The 19,524-nt window shown below is 35.4% G+C and overlaps 1 protein-coding gene and 1 pseudogene across 4 annotated transcripts in view; one reads left to right on the forward strand and one right to left on the reverse strand.

Annotated features, from left to right (window-relative positions):
• The window catches only part of LOC111142201 (potassium voltage-gated channel subfamily C member 2), a 189,508-nt gene extending 178,371 nt beyond the window's left edge, over positions 1 to 11,137 (forward strand). The window contains exons 2-5 of one of the 4 annotated variants that reach the window (XM_022495225.1): positions 803 to 1,730; positions 3,767 to 3,931; positions 9,834 to 9,928; positions 11,028 to 11,081. In XM_022495225.1, coding sequence (XP_022350933.1) covers positions 803 to 1,730; positions 3,767 to 3,931; positions 9,834 to 9,895 — 1,155 coding nt within the window. In that variant the 3' untranslated portion in view covers positions 9,896 to 9,928; positions 11,028 to 11,081. Of the gene's footprint in view, positions 1 to 802; positions 1,731 to 3,766; positions 3,932 to 8,974; positions 9,112 to 9,833; positions 9,929 to 11,027 lie in introns of those variants that run through there. The other 3 variants (XM_022495224.1, XM_022495223.1, XM_022495226.1) reach the window with 3 other exon arrangements.
• Positions 11,138 to 13,826: 2,689 nt separating this feature from the next.
• On the reverse strand, positions 13,827 to 14,510 carry LOC111142269 (annotated as a pseudogene).
• Positions 14,511 to 19,524: the final 5,014 nt, after the last annotated feature.

The raw sequence follows: 19,524 nt of genomic DNA on the forward strand, positions 1-19,524 counted from the left end.
TGTGTACTCACATATTAATGATTGAAGAAATGAAATAAAAGTTGAGAAAAAAAAGAAAACCCTGCAATTTTATAGCGTGCTCCTCTAACACTTGGAATTCTTTTTCAGGTGAGAAAGAAAATTTGTTCCTTAACTCTGTTTCTCTCTCTCTTTGGTCTTGTTGCCTACTCTTCATCTCTAGATCTGTTCTTTCGGACAAGTCTCCACCTTAAGTCAATACAATTTAACTGTAACATAGCTCAAAAAAAATTTTTTTTCTCGTCCATACCTCATGACATCTTGATGATTTTACTTATGATTAAAAACCTGCAGTTAAATTCAGCTGTCTTCCAAATTTTCATCAGTATGGACTGTACCTTATATTTATAGATGTAAAGCTTGATCTAATACATGAAGATTTCTAGGATCAGAAGCAGTATCTGGAGCCACTGTGTACATTTCTTATTTTTTTTTTTCCAGTTTGTTGCCCTTTACATTGTTTTGGGTTGGTTTTTATGCTCTCTTAACAGGTATACTATAGAAAAGAGTCAAGAAATTATTTTCCAACATAAAGCCAAAGTTTTTACCTATATAAGCAGAAAACAGAACTTGAAACACATTACATGTGCAATCTAATTAATGATATCTATGCATCTCTTCTTTCACCTGAGAGACATCCAAGTAAAATCTCCAAATAAGCTTTTTTTTTTTTCTTCTTCTGCAGGGATCGATACTTTTAGATTTGGATCAAAGTATACCAAAGTTCAGATCACTCTCTCTTTGTTTTGTTTGTTTGTTTGTTTGTTTGTTTTCCCCCCTACAGTTTATTGCTTTTGCTTCTTTATTCTTCATCCTGGTTTCAATCACAACCTTTTGCCTGGAGACACATGAAGCTTTCAATATTGTTAAAAACAAGACAGAACCAGTCATCAATGGCACAAGTGTTGTTCTGCAATATGAAATCGAAACGGATCCTGCCTTGACGTATGTAGAAGGAGTGTGTGTGGTGTGGTTTACTTTTGAATTTTTAGTCCGTATCATTTTTTCCCCTAATAAACTTGAATTCATCAAAAATCTCTTGAATATCATTGACTTTGTGGCCATCCTACCCTTCTACTTAGAGGTGGGACTCAGTGGGCTGTCATCCAAAGCTGCTAAAGACGTCCTTGGCTTCCTCAGGGTGGTAAGATTTGTGAGGATCCTGAGAATCTTCAAGCTCACCCGCCATTTTGTAGGTCTGAGGGTGCTCGGACACACACTTCGAGCTAGTACTAATGAATTTTTGCTGCTGATAATCTTCCTGGCTCTAGGAGTTTTGATATTTGCTACTATGATCTACTATGCCGAGAGAGTAGGAGCTCAACCTAACGACCCTTCAGCTAGTGAGCACACGCAGTTTAAAAACATTCCAATTGGCTTCTGGTGGGCTGTAGTGACCATGACTACCTTGGGCTATGGGGATATGTACCCCCAAACATGGTCAGGGATGCTGGTGGGAGCCCTGTGTGCTCTGGCTGGCGTGCTGACAATAGCCATGCCGGTGCCTGTCATTGTGAACAACTTTGGAATGTACTACTCCTTGGCAATGGCGAAGCAGAAACTTCCAAGAAAAAGAAAGAAGCACATCCCTCCTGCCCCTCAGGCAAGCTCACCTACTTTTTGCAAGACAGAATTAAATATGGCCTGCAATAGCACCCAGGGCGACGCGTGTCTGGGCAAAGACAATCGGCTTCTGGAACATAACAGATCAGGTAAGGCACAATTTCAGATGCATGCCAGTAACCGCTTTATAGACCAGTATGTCCCTCAGGTAGAAGGCAACCATTTTCATTGTCTGCAGACATTCCCGAGTCTTCAGTTCTACCCTTTCACAACACACGTGTTTGTGTCAGGCTTGTAGACAGTTAGCCTGTAGCTTTTCTTAGTAGATCCCAAGTAGAAGCCTGTGTAGCTGGTCTATAGAGTTTTCCTGCTTTAGTGGGAATGCCCTTTGCTGATGGTGCCAATATTTTCTTTTGCCCGTTTGTTGCTTTTGTGCCAATGTTTCTTTGTTCCCCTGCACGGTGTGATGGTATGATACTGGCCATTTTCCATTTTTCATTCTCAAAATGTTGATTTCCTTATCATTTGGCTTGGTGTGTTTGTCTCAGTTTTACCTCTGCCACATGGGGCCGTGCATCTCAACCTGTTTCACAAGAAGCAGTTACTTAAAAAGAATGGATGCTTATATTTCAATAGACTGAACACCAAAAAGGTGATATGGAAGATCATAATCTTTGATAATAAAAGTCATCCCTAGTAATATTCTAGAGGATTGATTACATTTTTATTACTGTTAACTTAGGTAGGATATTCAGTATAATCCTTTTAGATTGGGTAAGATGCTATGTAATAAAATAAATTTACCGTTATCCTGGAGGTAGATGATCTGCTTTGTCTAACCAATGGCAAAGCTGAAATTCCTTGAGGATTTCCTTTTTTATGCACTATACATTGGGCTCTGTTCCCCTCCAAAACTGAATTTTGGGTGATTTACTGATGAATCCCTACCCCCTCCATTGCCATAGATAATCTAGAAGACATTGACTGTAAATTAATATTCATTTTGCCAAAATGATAGTAATGTGTTCTCTATTTTATCTGGTACAGATTAAACATTTTATAGATTAAACAATTTAATTATGTTTCAGCCCACTATGAAAATTTAATATATGTGCATTCCCTATAACTTAGATATATTTAATCTTTTTCTGTAGAAAAATGATTCATGATAATCCCAAGTGAATACTTTTGCATAACATAGAAAAAACATCAATTGCACAAAGCAAGCAAACAAACAAAAATGGCAGGTAACATGTTCATTCATTAGTTTCCAGAAGTTTATATGAAGTAAAAGGGGAAAAATTGTGGCTGGAACTAAACTTCTTCTTAAAGATTTTATTCATAAAGATCCTTATGCTTATTTAGTACATTGTTCTGCAAATTCTGTCAATATATCTGAAAACTATCAGGCAAAAAATGTCTTTATGAAAGGTGGAGTTTAGTTGGTGTCGTTAGTCTCATTGGACTGCAGAGTCCTTATGAAGGGCATGAGAAACAGGACAGACACACTCTCAGCCTGGATAAATATTGTTATAACAAGCTAGCATCTAGGCCAATCAGATGCAGATGTCTTTGGCAAGCCTATAGAAGTAAACAGTTGTTTCAAGGGCATTTGGAGAAGTTACTCTTATTCCATTGTTATGCTCAAAACATTTTTTTTTTCACTTCAAAATGGAGAACCTGGACACAAAGTGAGTTTGGGGATTACTTTTACTAAGATTTTTTTTTTTGAAAGTTACTTTCTGCAAATATTATAAGCATGTGTCTTAAAGAACTCCAAAACCAAATAGGTACCTAGCAGTTTTTCCTTAAATAGATTACACTTTTAAAGATTCTTATTCACAATAACTAGATAGCATGTCAAAAATCATATGATATTAATGTGTGTGCTACATCATTATCACACTTATTTTGAATTCATATTCCGTAAAAGTCCATTTCCTATTAGATAGAATCCTAAATGGAATTAAAACTTCCCAAAGAACATTTCTCTCCTTTTCAATACATTTCCATTTTGCTCCATGTAAATTTTTGTAGAGTGATGAAAACCCTTTTTCTTATCATGATGTGATTATTGTGTTTTGTATATCGAGTGACTGTACTATGGACATTCAGTGTAAACTCTTTGTACTGTCTCATTTCCTCATCCATCACTGTCTGTCAATGGGCATGGTGCTGTGACCAGTGTTATCAGGTGACGACAGTACAGGAAGTGAGCCGCCATTATCACCCCCAGAAAGGCTCCCCATCAGACGCTCTAGTACCAGAGACAAAAACAGAAGAGGGGAAACATGTTTCCTACTGACGACAGGTGATTACACGTGTGCTTCTGATGGAGGGATCAGGAAAGGTAGGCATGCATTTAATCAGATCCTAACAGGTGACTTAGAAATTAAGTGCTGCAAATATATGGAGTGATATAAATGCTCTTTCATCATTTTGTAGGAAAGACTGCACGTAGTGTTCTCTTGCATTCCTCATCACCTCTTTTCTCATTATAAACATTTAAGTGCATATCATAACAGCTTACTTGATTGTCCTATCTGAAAGGCATTTCACCCTTCTTTCTTTCTTTATATTTTTGGTTTCCATTAGTCTATGGGAAGAATTGTAATGGGGTATTTAAAAATTAAGTCACTCAGCTAATTAATATAATGTACTCAACAGTTTTTAAACAGTTTTCAACTACACGTAATAAAATTCACTAATTGGGTCTATGCATATATTTGATAAGTAATTGATAAAACAACAAGGATTTTTTTTTTTTTCCCAAAGAAAAGCTTTAAACACACTGTGGTTAAGTCTCTTATCTAATATTTGGGCAGTTTTGCCATGATTCATCTCAATGTCAGAAGGTCAAAAAGATCCAACATCCTTGGCCATATAGAATAGTATATGCCACCACTTGAAAGGCTACTTATGGACTTACAAATTGTGCTACAGAATTTCTTTTTGAGGCAATAATAATACTTTTAAGTTTGTTACTATTTTCAACCCAAACTAAACTGTGCCTGGCATACAGAAGACACGCAATAATTATTTATTTTATTATTAATTATTATTAAATATTATTAATAATTAATAATTAATAATTAATTATTCGAATGAATAAATTTGGTTGCGCAGGCATCTTTGGTTAAGAAATATAACAGAATATTGAAGCTCTACTCCATTATGTCCTTCCAATTTTCTAGATGATACCACTGTCTATGACTATTCCCCAGGAACTGTTTTTTGTTTTTGTTTTGCGTAAACTTGACAGATCTCAGGACAATTCTCCCTCCTTAAGAAATAGTTTTGTGATGTCTGTTACCCACTCTTGTCCAAGGGCTGATATGCTCTTTGATTACCTCCTACTTTGATAATTCCAGTTGCTTTATTGCCATGGCTCTCTTTCTCTGCTTATTGACTGAATAGAGAAAGAACTATAATAATTTCTTATGCAATGGACTGAATTTTAATGAAAAGCCAGTCTAAAACTTTCATACTAGTGCAACTGCATTTAAAAAGTACTGCACTTTTTTGCTATTCATTGTATTTTCTCCCTATTGAATACTTTAACATTTTAAGCCTTAAATATTTATTTTGTGATGTCTTCTCTTTTTGAAATGTCTCATTACCCATATTGTACTTCTCTTTCATTACTTCTGAACACTTTGTATTGTCCTTTCTGTCTCCATGGCTTTGAGTCTCAAAAGAGAAGACAGACTCTTCTTTTATTTCTTCAGTATGTAATATTTTACATACTTCTTCATTTCAATTACTTCCATTTCTCTGCATCTATTATTTGCACCAAAATGTATTTCAATGCTCTGAATAGGTTTATTTGGTTGTTTGCCATTCTACATTTAAATATTAGGTGCTAGAACAGTTTTTAAAATATTTTATGAAGATAGTGTACTATCATAGTACTTAAGCAAAATATGTATACATATATTAAATAATGATTATAATATGTAACTAACAATTTCTTGTATAGAACATTATATTTTAAGTGCATTACATATCTTTACTCACTATATGTATATATATGCATATATTTTATATATGTATATATATATTTATATGTAATATGTGGTTACATTCACATACATTTTTGAGCATCACTTAATAAATGGTCACATGCAATATTTATACTAACATTGCTTGTTTAAGAACTTAGCTAAAATTTTTTCCTTCCACTCTTAGACAATACTTTGGATTTTAAACTGTCAAAGGAGATCACATAAGAAAAAATACTTTGCAAATTATAAACCACTATGTAAATATAGAATTTTTCTGTAAAATGGCAATGTTTCACGAGCAAAGCAATTAATAAGATACCTAGTTTGTATGGAAAGGTTATACATGAAATCTTATTTCACAAATGCAAAATTCTCTTTATCAATGAGCACATCTTTGAAAATTCATCTGTGGGCTTTTATTCTTTGTCATTTCTCACCACAATCAACTTCCTTCTTCATTCTTGCTTAGTTTCTTTACACCTTGTGTTTTTTTTTCTCTCAGGCCTTGTAGTATTTTTGGTTAATTTCACTTAATTTTCTTAATTTTTCTTAGTGTGTTGTCTTGTTATGTTTATCAAGAACCCATTCATTTCTTCTCGTTCCTTTTTATGTAGATCATAGATTTCTCCTACTATTCTTATTCAGAACATTTATTTGCTATATGATCCCTTTTTTATCTTTCAAGTTGGTCTCTCTACTGATTTTTAGACTTCTGAAAATTCTCCTCTATATAGATGAAAAGAAAGGACTAGATTCCCACTGAATTCTTTTTCTATCAACAAATATGAATATAGATGGGCGTACATTAAGAAAATTTATGGATCCTCTATGAAAGTGAAGTCTCAATACTTAGAACCTATGTTTTTATTTATGCAGTAGTTTTTAGGAAATCATCTTTCATACACAAAAACATACCCATTGATAATGCATGGCTAAGCAGTTTCAGTATTGCCCCAAAGAAGCATATGCTCTTAAGAACCATACAAAATGCACACCATATATTTAGATGCCAATTCCAACTAGGTTCAATATTGTGTATCTTCATGAATCATATTTTTAACCATTCCAGTCAATAAAAGTTTGCTTAAGCAAAAACCTTATCTAATTTTCTATCACAAATGAACCTGCAGAAAAAAAAATACATACTTAAAAGAATAACTTGTAATTTTACTAATTAAATACTTGTTATTAAATTATAAGAGAAGTCTTTTCAAATGAACACTGAAATTGTAGTTATTAAAAGTAAAAGGACTTGTAAACAGAATGGGTAATATTTATGTTGAAAACTGTAATTCAGAAAAATAATTGAACATTTAGAATGGCAACCAAAATTTACATATAACTAGTGTCATTAATAGAAAACTTTTGCCTTTTTGGAGGTCCCATTGGGAGCTTGGAAGTTGTGGGAGACCAGATGTAAATTTTTTTTCAAAGACTTTATTTTTCCCAGATGTAAATTTTTATAAGGATGAATGATTTATAGGTGTTAACACCTCTCTAGTCCATGCATATTCACCAGTTTGCTTTTAATCAAACCAAATCAATGTTTATACTGTAGTTTGCATTTTTAGATCACATGGCCAACCATGATAAAGTATTCTTCCTATAATTCCCCAAGTTATATTTCCAGTCACTTTAGAGAACAGCAGTAACAACTAGCTTTCCAGGCACATGGAGGTCCCCATGTAAGGATAAATTATCTGCAATTCTTTTTTAATTATTTAAGACATCCCCTTATTAAGAATTCCATCACCTATTGGAATAGGATGAAATATATATCACCTCCCATGTTTTATATCTCCAAATGCTAACAAAACATATTGGCAGATAATTCTCTGGTTAGCAGAAATTATGTTCTAGAGAACTTCACCACACTTAATGGGTGGCATAACTTTCCATCAACAAAATCTCAGAGAAGACATCTAGTGTGATGAAAGTTTATGTATGTATATGGGGAAGGATGTTCCTACTCAAAGCTGCTTCACCCCACAGTAGAGCAGTTATTGCAATCCATGTCCATACTTGTCCTGGGTGCTGATAAATCAAATAATCACTAACTCGCTTAATTTCTCCTTTTCTAGTGAAAGGAGAAGAGATGGTAGTAGCTTCTTCCCCAGAAGTTCATGAAAATACAGAATTAGAAAAAGAAGTATTTTGAGAGGAATATGGGAAAGCACAAAAGGCCCATTTTCTTTCTCATATAGTGATCATGCCCACCAAGGGCCAATTAGAGTCCGAGGAATGAGCCCTAAATCTAAGGGATAACAAAGTTCACTGAAATTGTATGTACTTGCTCGGATTTGACTGTCCAGCAGAGAATTTCATTTCCTTGTTCTACAATACTTTTTTTCAGTAGACCGGTCAGACAGAACATTTATTTCCTGACTGCTTTTTCAGCCAATAGTGGTCCTGCTCTAAAGACAGTTCACTTCGAACTTTACAGTGTGCCACCCCCCACCACCTAATCACCTCTAATCTTTTCTAATAAATAGTACCACAATATCTGAGTCCTTCCAAGGTGACCTTGATGAGAATGTTGCTTGAGTAGCTAAGGAAAACCACTGGGTTAAAGCTTGTGAGATGTATCTTTTATCCTGTAAGTCCATGACTATCACACATGAATAATTAGAATGTGAGATGATAGAAAGAAAAAGTGAATCAAGATCAAATGGTTCTCAATTCCCGGCAGTGGAGAGCCAACTGAAAAAATCAGATAACCAAGTTCCGATCGCAAATTCACTGAAATTATGACTTAACTTATATTTCATTTCATTTCTTTTTTTTCCTTTCCTTTTTTTCCTTTTTTAATCCAAGGAGCTAGAAATGAGCATGCATTCCATATCGCCTAGATGATGGCATCCAATGTCATTATTTAAGAATCATCCTTTTAACACTATAAAGCTGGAAGATTAAATATGCTCAGAAAAAAAGCCATCCACTTAAACTTAATCCTGCTTATTAGCTTAGTAAATAATAAAAAATGATAAGGAAAAAAAAACATTTTTTTCAGAAACATATTCTGAAATGTATGGATATTAGCCACATTTGTATCTTACTTAAGTTGCTTTGCCTAATTCTTAAAAGATTTCTAGTATTTTATATGTCAAAATTACATCAATGCAAAATATAATCTGGGAAAGAATAAATTTTGAAGGATTACACCTATAATTTGTGATAGCTGGTTTAATCTTTTGGGAATGACAGCTCTAGTGAGCTTTATTTACTTACTTTTTTTAAGTTACAAATGGTCTCAGTATTGAATTCTTTGTGAAAAAAAAAATTCTTCCTTGAACTCAAAATAGCACTTTTGATTATCCTGCATGGTATTGTTTGTCTGTGTCTATTTTCTGGTTGAATTCAACTGATGTCTGTGCATTTTTTCATAAAAGGATATGAAAAATCCCGAAGCTTAAACAACATAGCGGGCATGGCAGGCAATGCTCTGAGGCTCTCTCCAGTAACATCACCCTACAACTCTCCTTGTCCTCTGAGGCGCTCTCGATCTCCCATCCCATCTATTTTGTAAACCAAACTGCATCAGTCGGCTAAATTGTATGAATTCAAGTACTGTCTACCCCATAATGGAGATAATTAAGTGTAGAGTTACTCCAGGCTCCATTAAATACAGTTAAAATCCTGCATGATACCACTATTTGAAGTCAGAAATGCCACTTGGGTAGCTAACAAATCTTATCCTGGCTTTAAAGATTACCTAAAGTAGTGCTCCTTCTCTGTATTCATTGCCCCGGTCTCCTTTCGCAATAAAATGACAGGTAGTGTCAGCTATTGGCCAGTACACGAATACATAAACATATCTTCAGGGAGATGTATTTAAAACAGTGTGCTTCCAAATGCCAATCACTTCATTGGAACTTCATTTCTCGTGACTCTAAACCATTTTGAAGATGTTTGGGATTCTCTTTTGATTGCACACAACATGACTCTGGTCAGCTCATTTGCATGGACCATCTTGTCTCTATCACCTGAGAGCAATGTCACAGAGTTTGGGCACCGTGGATGGCTCGGGATATGTGTACTTGCGTCGAACCATCCAGCTGATACAGAAACACTGGTCAGCTATTCTGCATGTTGAATTGTGGGGCAGGGAGGGCGAGTTTCTCCTTGGCATTTTTTTCCTTATTCTTTGAAAGAAATATTTGTTTTAACTAGTTTAATTTCTTGATTGATTTACTTTTCTTCAAAAATGCTGTATTGGAGTTCTGAATGTCTCTGGTTGTTTGCACACAGATAACTGCAAAGAGGTTGTCATTACTGGTTACACGCAAGCTGAGGCCAGATCTCTTACTTAATGGCTTGGGGAAGGCACAAAACATGAGAGAAAGGTAACTGCCAGCCAGGCTTGCATTGTTTAGCCAGGAATTGCTGCTTGGAACTAGAGTCATTATCTATCTATCTATCTATATATTTTTTTTAATCCCAGGATTTGTCATCATTTTCCGAGGCAAAGTGCCAAATATCACCCAAAGCTCTCATGTCCTTTTTTTTTTTATACCCCCTCCTTTATTTTTATTTATTGATTTTTGTGCAAACATCAAAAATTATTGTGGTTCACAGGAGGCTTTTTTGACCAGCCTTAAATTTCTGACTCACAGGATTGATCAGATTTTCAGACAGTATTTAACCAGGTGCTTTGTCCTGTATGTTGTTCTGTCTGTCTGTCTTAGCTCCCTGTCTTAAATGTATATGCCATCTGTCTTCATAAAGCACAGAGATGCCTTGATAAGATGTTCCTGATTTTAGTACTGGGTCCTCTCCCTTGCCCCCTGCCTTCTCTGCCCTTTGGAACAGCCTCTCTGCTTTGTGTATAAATGAAAGACGCCCTGCAGACTACCTAAGTCCATCGGTACTGTGAACCTTTTTTGATAAGCAGGATTTAAGCAGCAGCATCACCATTACCATTGGTTGCTTGCTGCTCTGTCAGTTTCTACTACCTAGCAACCAGCATTCATCACTACACTCCAGCAAAACCCCTAGGGAGTTTTATTCAGTCCAAGTGGAAGAAATTCTGTTTACAACATCCCTGGGAAGCCACTAGTGATAGTGTGTCTGGTGTATTGGGCTTGTGAGGGAAGAAAAATGCCATAATATAAATTGAGGGATAAACAATATTTCTAAGGCATTCGGGATCCTTGAGACTGTTGATTAATCCTTAATTCTCATGTTTATTTTTTTTGTTAGGAAGACAAATGTCATTTTTATTATTGGCCACATAACATCTATTACTCTATATCCCTAAGTCCTAAAGCATGAACTGCATGTCAGAGATCTTGTACAGCAACGAATTTACCCAGACGTACACATCTGATATTTAGAGATTCAATGATCTTTTTTAATAACACCACACTTAGAAAGTTATAATGACCTATAGCATTGTGGTAAAGGAATTAATATGCTGTCTGGTGCTGCTGTTATTGACTGCAGTGTTGTACAGAATTTGTCATGGATTTTTGACCGCTGAAAAAGGGACAATGGAATTTAGCCATACCAAGGACTGTACTGGAAACAGACTTCTGCTGCTGAATGTGCCCTGATGTGACCAGGTAGCACTTGGAAGAGGTCCCTGCGTCTCCGTGAGGCATCTAAAGCTTAGAAAAGAACTGTAGCTGGAACTCATTTGGTGCTCCCCATATGAGTGGTCTGCTGTGGACTGGCCAGGAGCCGTAAACAATTGTAAATACCAACACGTGTGCATGGGTCAACAGCTTCAGCCATCTCACATCCAAGGAAGCCAAGTCCATGACCAACATGGAGCTTCTGAGTAAGGCCCATACCTCCGTGAATTGCCCCTCTTGCGCCTGCGGTAGATCGTGCTGTGAATCATACGAGGCAGTGATATCGGTGTAGTATAGATGTGTCGTAATTTCCCTTACTTCTTCTTTGTTGTTTGAATCCATGAACATTGACTCTCTATTTTTTTTTTTATAAACCACTTACGTGGTTGTCTTTGTTGTGAAATTTTCAGTGCCTATTTATCAAAACTAACCTATTTTTTTGTCACCTGTATGTTTAGATCTGGAAAATCATTATGACTTTAAAAAAAACTCACCAACGTTATTCATGGTTTAAGTCCTTTGTCATTGTTACCTCAATTATAAATATTACAGAAAATAAAATTCTGGCGATGAGAGTATTTTTTTATTAAATGATCGAGGAGTAATGTCAGTATATAGTAGAGTATTAATCAAATTATATCCTAAAATGTATATTTTGCATAAAAGAGATATTCTTCAATTACTTTTTTGTGAGTTTTGTGGCAAAGAAAGCTTGAACTTGTCTTTAAAATTGTTGTAGTTGAAACTGTGTTAAGAATTCTTCATCTTGCTTAATCAATATTTCCAGAATTGATTAGTTCCCCTGGGATTCTGAATATAACATATAACCTAATTATGAACCCCTGTATTGTGGAACTTTTGTGAACATTTCAAGGTGCATGCACAACCTTGGTGATAACAGATGGATATGTAACTAACTGAAATGAAGAATAAAAGGCAAATAAGCTGGGGATAAACTTGAATCCTATCTGATTAAATTATTCATATTCTTTCCTTGGCTCTTCTCTTTGTTTCGGAATTTTCAAAAGGCTGTACTATCTTTATGTTTCACGGTACCAAACCAGCCGGTTACACACAATACAAAGAATTTGGGATGATAGGATTTATACACATACATAAGTCTCACTTTCATTCAAGTCTTGGGCATGTAGCCTTTTCTAAGTGCTTTGCCTGCCTAAATTTCTCTTATAATTCTGAGATGGAAAATTATTAATTATTTTGCTCTCCAATATTTGTATGTCTCTTTATGACTGATACTGAATTTTCACTTAAACTTTCTGACTTAATCATCACAGCAGTTCTGGAAGTAAATATGTTTTCTTTTCCTTTTATTGATGGTGAACTAAGGATCAGAGAGGCAGAATGGTTTACTTTTATTTTTGCTACAGATATTCTTCTCTGCCATAATTTCTTATGGTTTTAATATTATCCAAGCCTCTTGTTGTAAATGCCTTATATTCTAAGGACGGCTTCAGTCTCACTTTTGGGTAATGGACCTCTGTTTTGGCAGCACACCACATATAACTAACATTCCATTATATTGTGGGGTTATGCGTAAATTTATCCTGTAAAATCTATAAAACTATCAGGATTAGGGAAAGGATAAAATGAAAAAGAGAAATGAGGTCGGCAAATCCACCACTTTCCTATTATGCACCAATAGAATCTTTCCTACATCTAAAAATGCTCCATGTTGATTATTAAGAGTCTCTTAGGAAACTGAGTTCATAAAAGGGAATACATCTAGGTATAATTACTGATAAAATGTTTTTAACGATGGTGTCAGCATATAAGATTTACTATAAAGAGGAAAAATGTACAAGAAGAGGGAAAGAATGCATTTTAATAGATGATAATTACCATCAAATTCTGATTTAAAAAATCAAGATTAAAGAGTCATGAATGAAAAGTGAGGATACTCATTTTATCTTTGAAATAAATCACAAACAGACTAATGGAATAGCAATAGTGAACTTATCCTGGAAAGAGACAATGAATATGTTAAAAGGCTATATTACAAAGCAGTGGCTCTGGAGGATTTATAGCATGCTTGAAGACATTTAGAGCTAAATGAATCTATTAAAATATTGAAATCCCTAGCAGTTTATGATGATTAAAATATGCAGCTTAAAATTTTTCCTTACTGACAAAAAATTGTCTCCCTTCCAGTTTCCCCTTCCAAAGTTCAATTGTTTAAATTCTCGAACACTATTAAACTATAGATATATATTAATTTTCTCTAACATGGATTCAGTATCATTAATATTGATCCTAAATTTAATAATTTCCTGTTCTCCCTTAATCTAACTCTGTTTCAAAAATATATTTTTCATTGTTGTCTAAAAATTAAATAGTAGTATTGCTTGATTTTTTTCTTTAATTATCATACAGTCATTCAAAGTGATGGACCACTGAATATGTATTTTGTTTTTTAACCTTGTTTCAAACTTTATCCCCAGGCTTCTTCAGCTTAATTAGCTGCAAAGAATGACTTGTGTATAAACAAAAACTGAAAAGAGCTGCAGTGTCCAAGGGGCTTGGGTGTAAAAATATTAGAGATTTAGATTTTATCAGATCCATGAACAAAATTTTGAAAAGCAGTCATCATATAAAATAGCAGCTCCCAGTAACTTCTTCAAGTTTCATCTTCTTCAGAAGTTGACTCAATTCAGCTTGCTTCATTCTTGGAAGCGTCATCAAAATTCTCCACAAGATGTGGAACTTTATCATCCTCCTCCCCTCCGATAGCAAGTGGGGCTTTTCCATCCACAGATTGTGTGGGCAGAGCTTCAGCCAGTCTTCTCAAACTAGTCAGACTGTCTGCACCAAGTTGGTTTAAGACCCTGCCTTTCTGGGGCACCTGGGTGGCTCAGTGGGTTAAGGCCTCTGCCTTCAACTCAGTACATGATCCCAGGGTCTTGGGATCGAACCCCGCATCGGGCTCTCTGCTCAGCGGGGAGCCTGCTTACCTTCCTCTCTCTCTCTGCCTACTTGTGATCTCTGTCAAATAAATAAATAAAAATCTTAAAAAAAGATTTAAAAAGACCCTGCCTTTCTGTCAGCAGCTCTGTCTCAGCTGACCTGTAATGGTGAACGTGTTGGCTGCCAGTGATGCCTGAACTTTGGGGTTTTTAAAGTGAATCATTGTTCCTTGGTTTGTGAACATATTCATTTCTTCAATACTAGAGATATTGTTTACCCCTAACTTTTTAAAGGAGCACTGAAGTTTTTTATCATCTGCTGTAGCCGTTCTATGAACTGCCTTCTTTCTGCACGCTGTTCCTTTCCCACCAATGCGCGCTTGTGCTGGCAGTTTGGCGAGTTTCTCCTGGTTCATGATAGTTTCTTTCATCTTGTTGGGGGCAGAAAGGGGACCGTGTGGAGGACTAGGGTTGGTACTCAGGGGAGATCTCAGGTGGACCAGCTGAGATTAGGTGCACGTACGGGGACACAAGATGGCTGAATATGCAATATTTTTTTAAAAAAAGATTTACTTATTTGAGAGAAAGAAAGAGACAGCACCTGTGCATGGAGTGAGGGGGAGGGGAAGCAGGAGACAGAGAGAAAATCTCTGGCAGACTTCCCACTGAGCACAGAGCCCAATGTAGGGTTCATCATGGGACTCCATCCCACCACCACCAGACCATGACACAAGCAGAAATCAAGAGTGGGAGGCTTAATTGACTGAGCCACCTGGGTGCCTCTGAATATGCGTTTTGAACAGCAAGATATTCAGAGACTATGGAAACCTCATCTAGAATCCCAATTATTGTTAGAATTAATAAACTAATTTTATTAAAAAAATAGATTATGTTTTAGAGCAGTTTAAGTCCACAGCAAAATTGAGCCGAGAGTAGAGAGCGTTCCCATTTTCCCCTTGTTCCCACACATGCACAACCTCCCCTACTGTGCCCCACACCCTAGTTATATTTGCTACAATCTGTGAACCTACAAAGACATCATTACCACCCAAAGTCCTTACTTTACATAAGGGTTTACTCTTGGTGTTACATGTTCTCTAGATTTGTTAAGCGTGTAATGACATTGTATCTGCAACTGTAGTATCATAAAGGGTAGTTTCACTGCCCTAAAAATCCTTTGTGCTCATCCCTTCTTTCCCCTTAGCCCTTGGCAGACAATGACCTTTAACTGTCTTAAAACTAGTTTTGCTTTCCCAGAACATCAGGTAGTTGGGATCATACTGTATGTACTCTTTTCAGATTGAAAAGTTTCACTTAGTAATACGCATTTAAGTTTTCTTCTTGCCTTTTCATGGCCTGGTAGTTCATTTCTTTTTAGTGCTGAATAATATCCCATTTTTGAATGGATATTCCATTTTTGAATGTATCCCAGTTTATCCAGTCACCTACTGAAAGACATCTTGGTTGCTTCCAAGTTCTGACAATCATAAATAAATCATAAATAAATAAACATCTGTGTGAGGTTTTTGTGTAGATAGAAGTTTGCGATTCATTGGCTAAACACCAAGAGCCCAATTGCTAGGTAATATGGTAAGAGTATGTTAGTTTCCAGTCATTTTTTTCATTTGGTCCTCTTACATTGTCAGTAAAATTACAGTTCTAACCCAGCTTTTCAATGCTAATCATGTGCACTGCATGGATTACTTATAAATTTGCTGTTTCATTTCCAGATGTAAATATATTGGTTGATTATTCACTAGCAGATTCTTTCTCCTTAAAAATACAATGGGGGGGGCATTCCTGGATGGCTCAGTCCATTAAGCTTCTGCCTTCAGCTCAGGTCATGATGCCAGGGTCCTGGGATCCAGCCCTGCATCAGTCTCCCTGCTCCATGGGAAGCCTGCTACTTCCCTCCCTCCCTCCCTTCCTCCCTCCCTGCTCATTCTCTCTCTCTCTCTCTTGCTCACTCTCTCTCTCAAATAAATAAATGAAATCTTTAAAAAAACAGCTTCTAAATAAAATACAGGAAAAGTTTCTATAAAATAAAAAAAAGAAAAAGTTAATTATAATTCCATAAAATTCTACTCCACAAACTGAATGGTTTCATGTTGTCAATTTGCTTTTCTTCCTTTTGTGATTCTCATTTTACAATTTTAGCATACTGTGGGAGTTTGTGTATATACGTGTGTATTTAACCTATCATTTCAGTCATGCTTCAGCTTGGTCTTTTAACTTTCTTGCCTCAGTCCGTTCTTCATTGTAGATGGTGTTCTAACTCTGCATATGCTCAAGGAAGAACCCTAGGGCCCCACGATGGACACATGTCACCTTTACCATTGAAGAACTCCCATCTAGTGTGGTGGTCCATTTCTGGCTCTGTATCAGAAAAACTGTTGGTTCCCTTTAAAACTATACATGGCTATGCTCAGTTCTAAACCTCTTGAAATTATCTCTGGGGATGAGGCCTGGACATATATGCCATTTTAAAAAGTAAAGTCTTATGCATATATATTATGAGCAAATAAAACAAAGAACAAACATTCCACAGGTGTTGCTTCTGTCTCATATGGCCTAATGCAAGATAGATATTTGAAATTACTACAACAGAATAGCATTTTTTCCTAAACATTTTGCACATAGGTATATTGTTTTAGCAATTAGAATGTGAAAAAGGATGCATAATATCCCATCTGGTTAATGTTCTATATATATTCATTTCCCTTAGCTATTCATGATTTTTTTCTTTTTCCTACTTTCTATTATGATTCAAGAAGCATTGACCATTTTGTGTATATACATTTTTTATTTTATTTTTTGACAGGGAGGGTTTTTCTCAAAAATTATTCCCAAAATGGAATTATTGGTTTAAAGAGTATGAAAAATTTTATGACCATACTTTAAAAACCACTTTCCCATAGTCATATAATGTTATATTTCATCAGCAACAAATGAAACTGACAGTATAAGGACAATTTTCTTAGCTGCATTACAATTCAAAAAAATATTCTTTTGCTTAGGGAAATTTTATGTATATGATTTAATTAGCATGAGCTGAACAGTTATAGATTTTATAAATATCATGTCTCTACTTACCTTCCAGTTTAACTAGTCATATACTAGCAGGCCAGGCAAGTATCTTTATTAGGAAGTTCTTTTTTTCATTTTTGAGCCAGATTTCGAATTTGGAATAAAATTTGATGTATTACTGTTTGTAAAATAGTGCACATTTATCGTAAACCTATAGAACTTACATCTTCATATTTCAGTATAGCTCTCATAGTAAAACAGATGAGATAAGAATATTCCACATAATTCAAAATTAAGTAACTTTTTTAGGCGGGAATGAATTTTCCTATAAGCCAGGAAGAGTTGTCACAGCAAAATGATTTAAATACTTTGGAATTAAGTGAAATTTTCACATTTTTACTAGGGGTAAATAGTAACATGAAATAACCAAAAATAACCACCATATTGAAAATATTCTTAATTTAATTTGAATGTGACAATTCCTGAAATCTTTCTTTAACCAATGGTCTCAGGGTTACATAACTAAAAGGTTACATAAAACCAAATCTTTCTTAATGGCCCAAAGAAGCTATATTAAGATGTGCTTAATTTGCTGATCAAACCAAACCAAACCAAACCAAAACAAAACCTGTAACTTCATTGCAAAGGATTCAGCATGAAGCAGTAACTAAGGAGTTACTGTGTATGTGTATGTATTTTTCTTGAGAGCTCGCATTTGTCGGTAATGGTTTCTCTGGAAACAAGGGCACTAGTTTAAACATTCTACATGATCTTCCTTCTTGTTGCAGTCACTGTTCCTTCTCACTTTGGGTGCTGTCAAGAAGCTTAAAAAAAATTATAGGAATTCTGGAAGGATGCTGGTAGAAATTTCCAGAATCTAAGATAGTTAATGATTAAAAAACACACTCACACACAGCTGGATATGCAAAGAGAAAGAAGAGGCATAAGATGAAGTAGCAAATACTGAATATGGCCTGAAGCCAAGGTCATTTAATGTGAAATAACCAAAAAGACAAGTCAAAGATAAAGAAATAATTCTATATTCTGCTTCATAAACCATTTTGGAATAAGTTCTTCCCAAAAGAGCGAGACATTCTTTTCAATGGAGACCTTGAAAGGTTTGCATTGCATAACGAGGAGTTAGAGGAGACCAACAATTTTCACATTCTCTAGCAAAGAATAGCAACGTTCTCTTAAGATGTCCTCTTTTTATTTTCTTCTTTTAGTTTTGACCAAAAAAATAAATTCTTCCTTTACATTAATATTAAGGTCAAACGCTTTCAGAATCAACTAATGACTGTCAAAATATAAAGTATTACTGGCTTTATTTTTTTATTTATATAATACATATTCGTACAGGCTTTTGGTCTGATTTATGCAAGAGCAAAATATAATGACAAAATACTACTGAGAACGTATTGCTTTTTAATGTGCAACTTCTTAATGATACAAATGATATTCCCAGGGCAAATATCATTATAAAGTTTATTTTTCAAGTTTAAAGTTTTTAAGATTTAGATCTATTGGGGGTCCTGGGTGGCTCAGTAGGTTAAGCCTCTGCCTTCGACTCAGATCATGATCCCAGGATCCTGGGATCGAGCCCCGCATCGGGCTCTCTGCTCAGCAGGGAGCCTGCTTCCCTTCCTCTCTCTCTGCCTGCCTCTCTGACTGCTTGTGATCTCTGTCTGTCAAATAAATAAATAGAATCTTAAAAAAAAGATTTAGATCTATCTACTTCTGTTTTTGGAATGGATAATTCTATGCAGAAAAATGATTAAGTGCCAAAAATATTAAAATGGAAGAAGACTGTCTTTTAATAACAGCTTTTCTTGCTCTCAAATGTCCATGTATTGACATTTGGTTTATTGGACATAAAGAAAAAGAACACATGGAATTAATACTTATAAAACATTGTCTGACATATGTGGTCCACTAGAGAGCCAGAGGCAGAAATTTCTGTTGCCTCAACCATCAAAAAATCCTTTACATAACCATGTCTCATTAAATTGAGAGTGTTTCTCATGTTAAATATCAAGTTACATATTGCCTAAAAAACATTGAATTACTAGCTGGTAGTTATGACCAAGATGTCTTAACTTTGTCCTCAGCTTGACTAAACTTTAGACTTATTTTTTCTTGACTGAGGCCCCTGGTCTTCCTTTTCTTAGGGCATTTATGTTGGAAAACTTGACGTTGTAAGTTTTTTCTTTATCCCTTGGAAGTATAAATTTTCTTCTAACTCTTGCCAGTTACAACCCAAGTATGTCTTTTCTCAAGAGCCTGGGAGCCATTTCTTTAAAATATAATAATTATGAAAGTGCCCCTATCCACCAGTGTCTGTAGGAGGTTAGGAGCCTAACTTCCCATAAATGCCAGTTAGCAAGCACAGATGGCCTAACCACACTGACCAACCTTTCC

The sequence above is a fragment of the Enhydra lutris genome, unplaced genomic scaffold (genome assembly GCF_002288905.1).
Source record: "Enhydra lutris kenyoni isolate GAN:26980312 unplaced genomic scaffold, ASM228890v2 scaffoldscaffold7, whole genome shotgun sequence".
Classification (NCBI taxonomy): domain Eukaryota; kingdom Metazoa; phylum Chordata; class Mammalia; order Carnivora; family Mustelidae; genus Enhydra; species Enhydra lutris.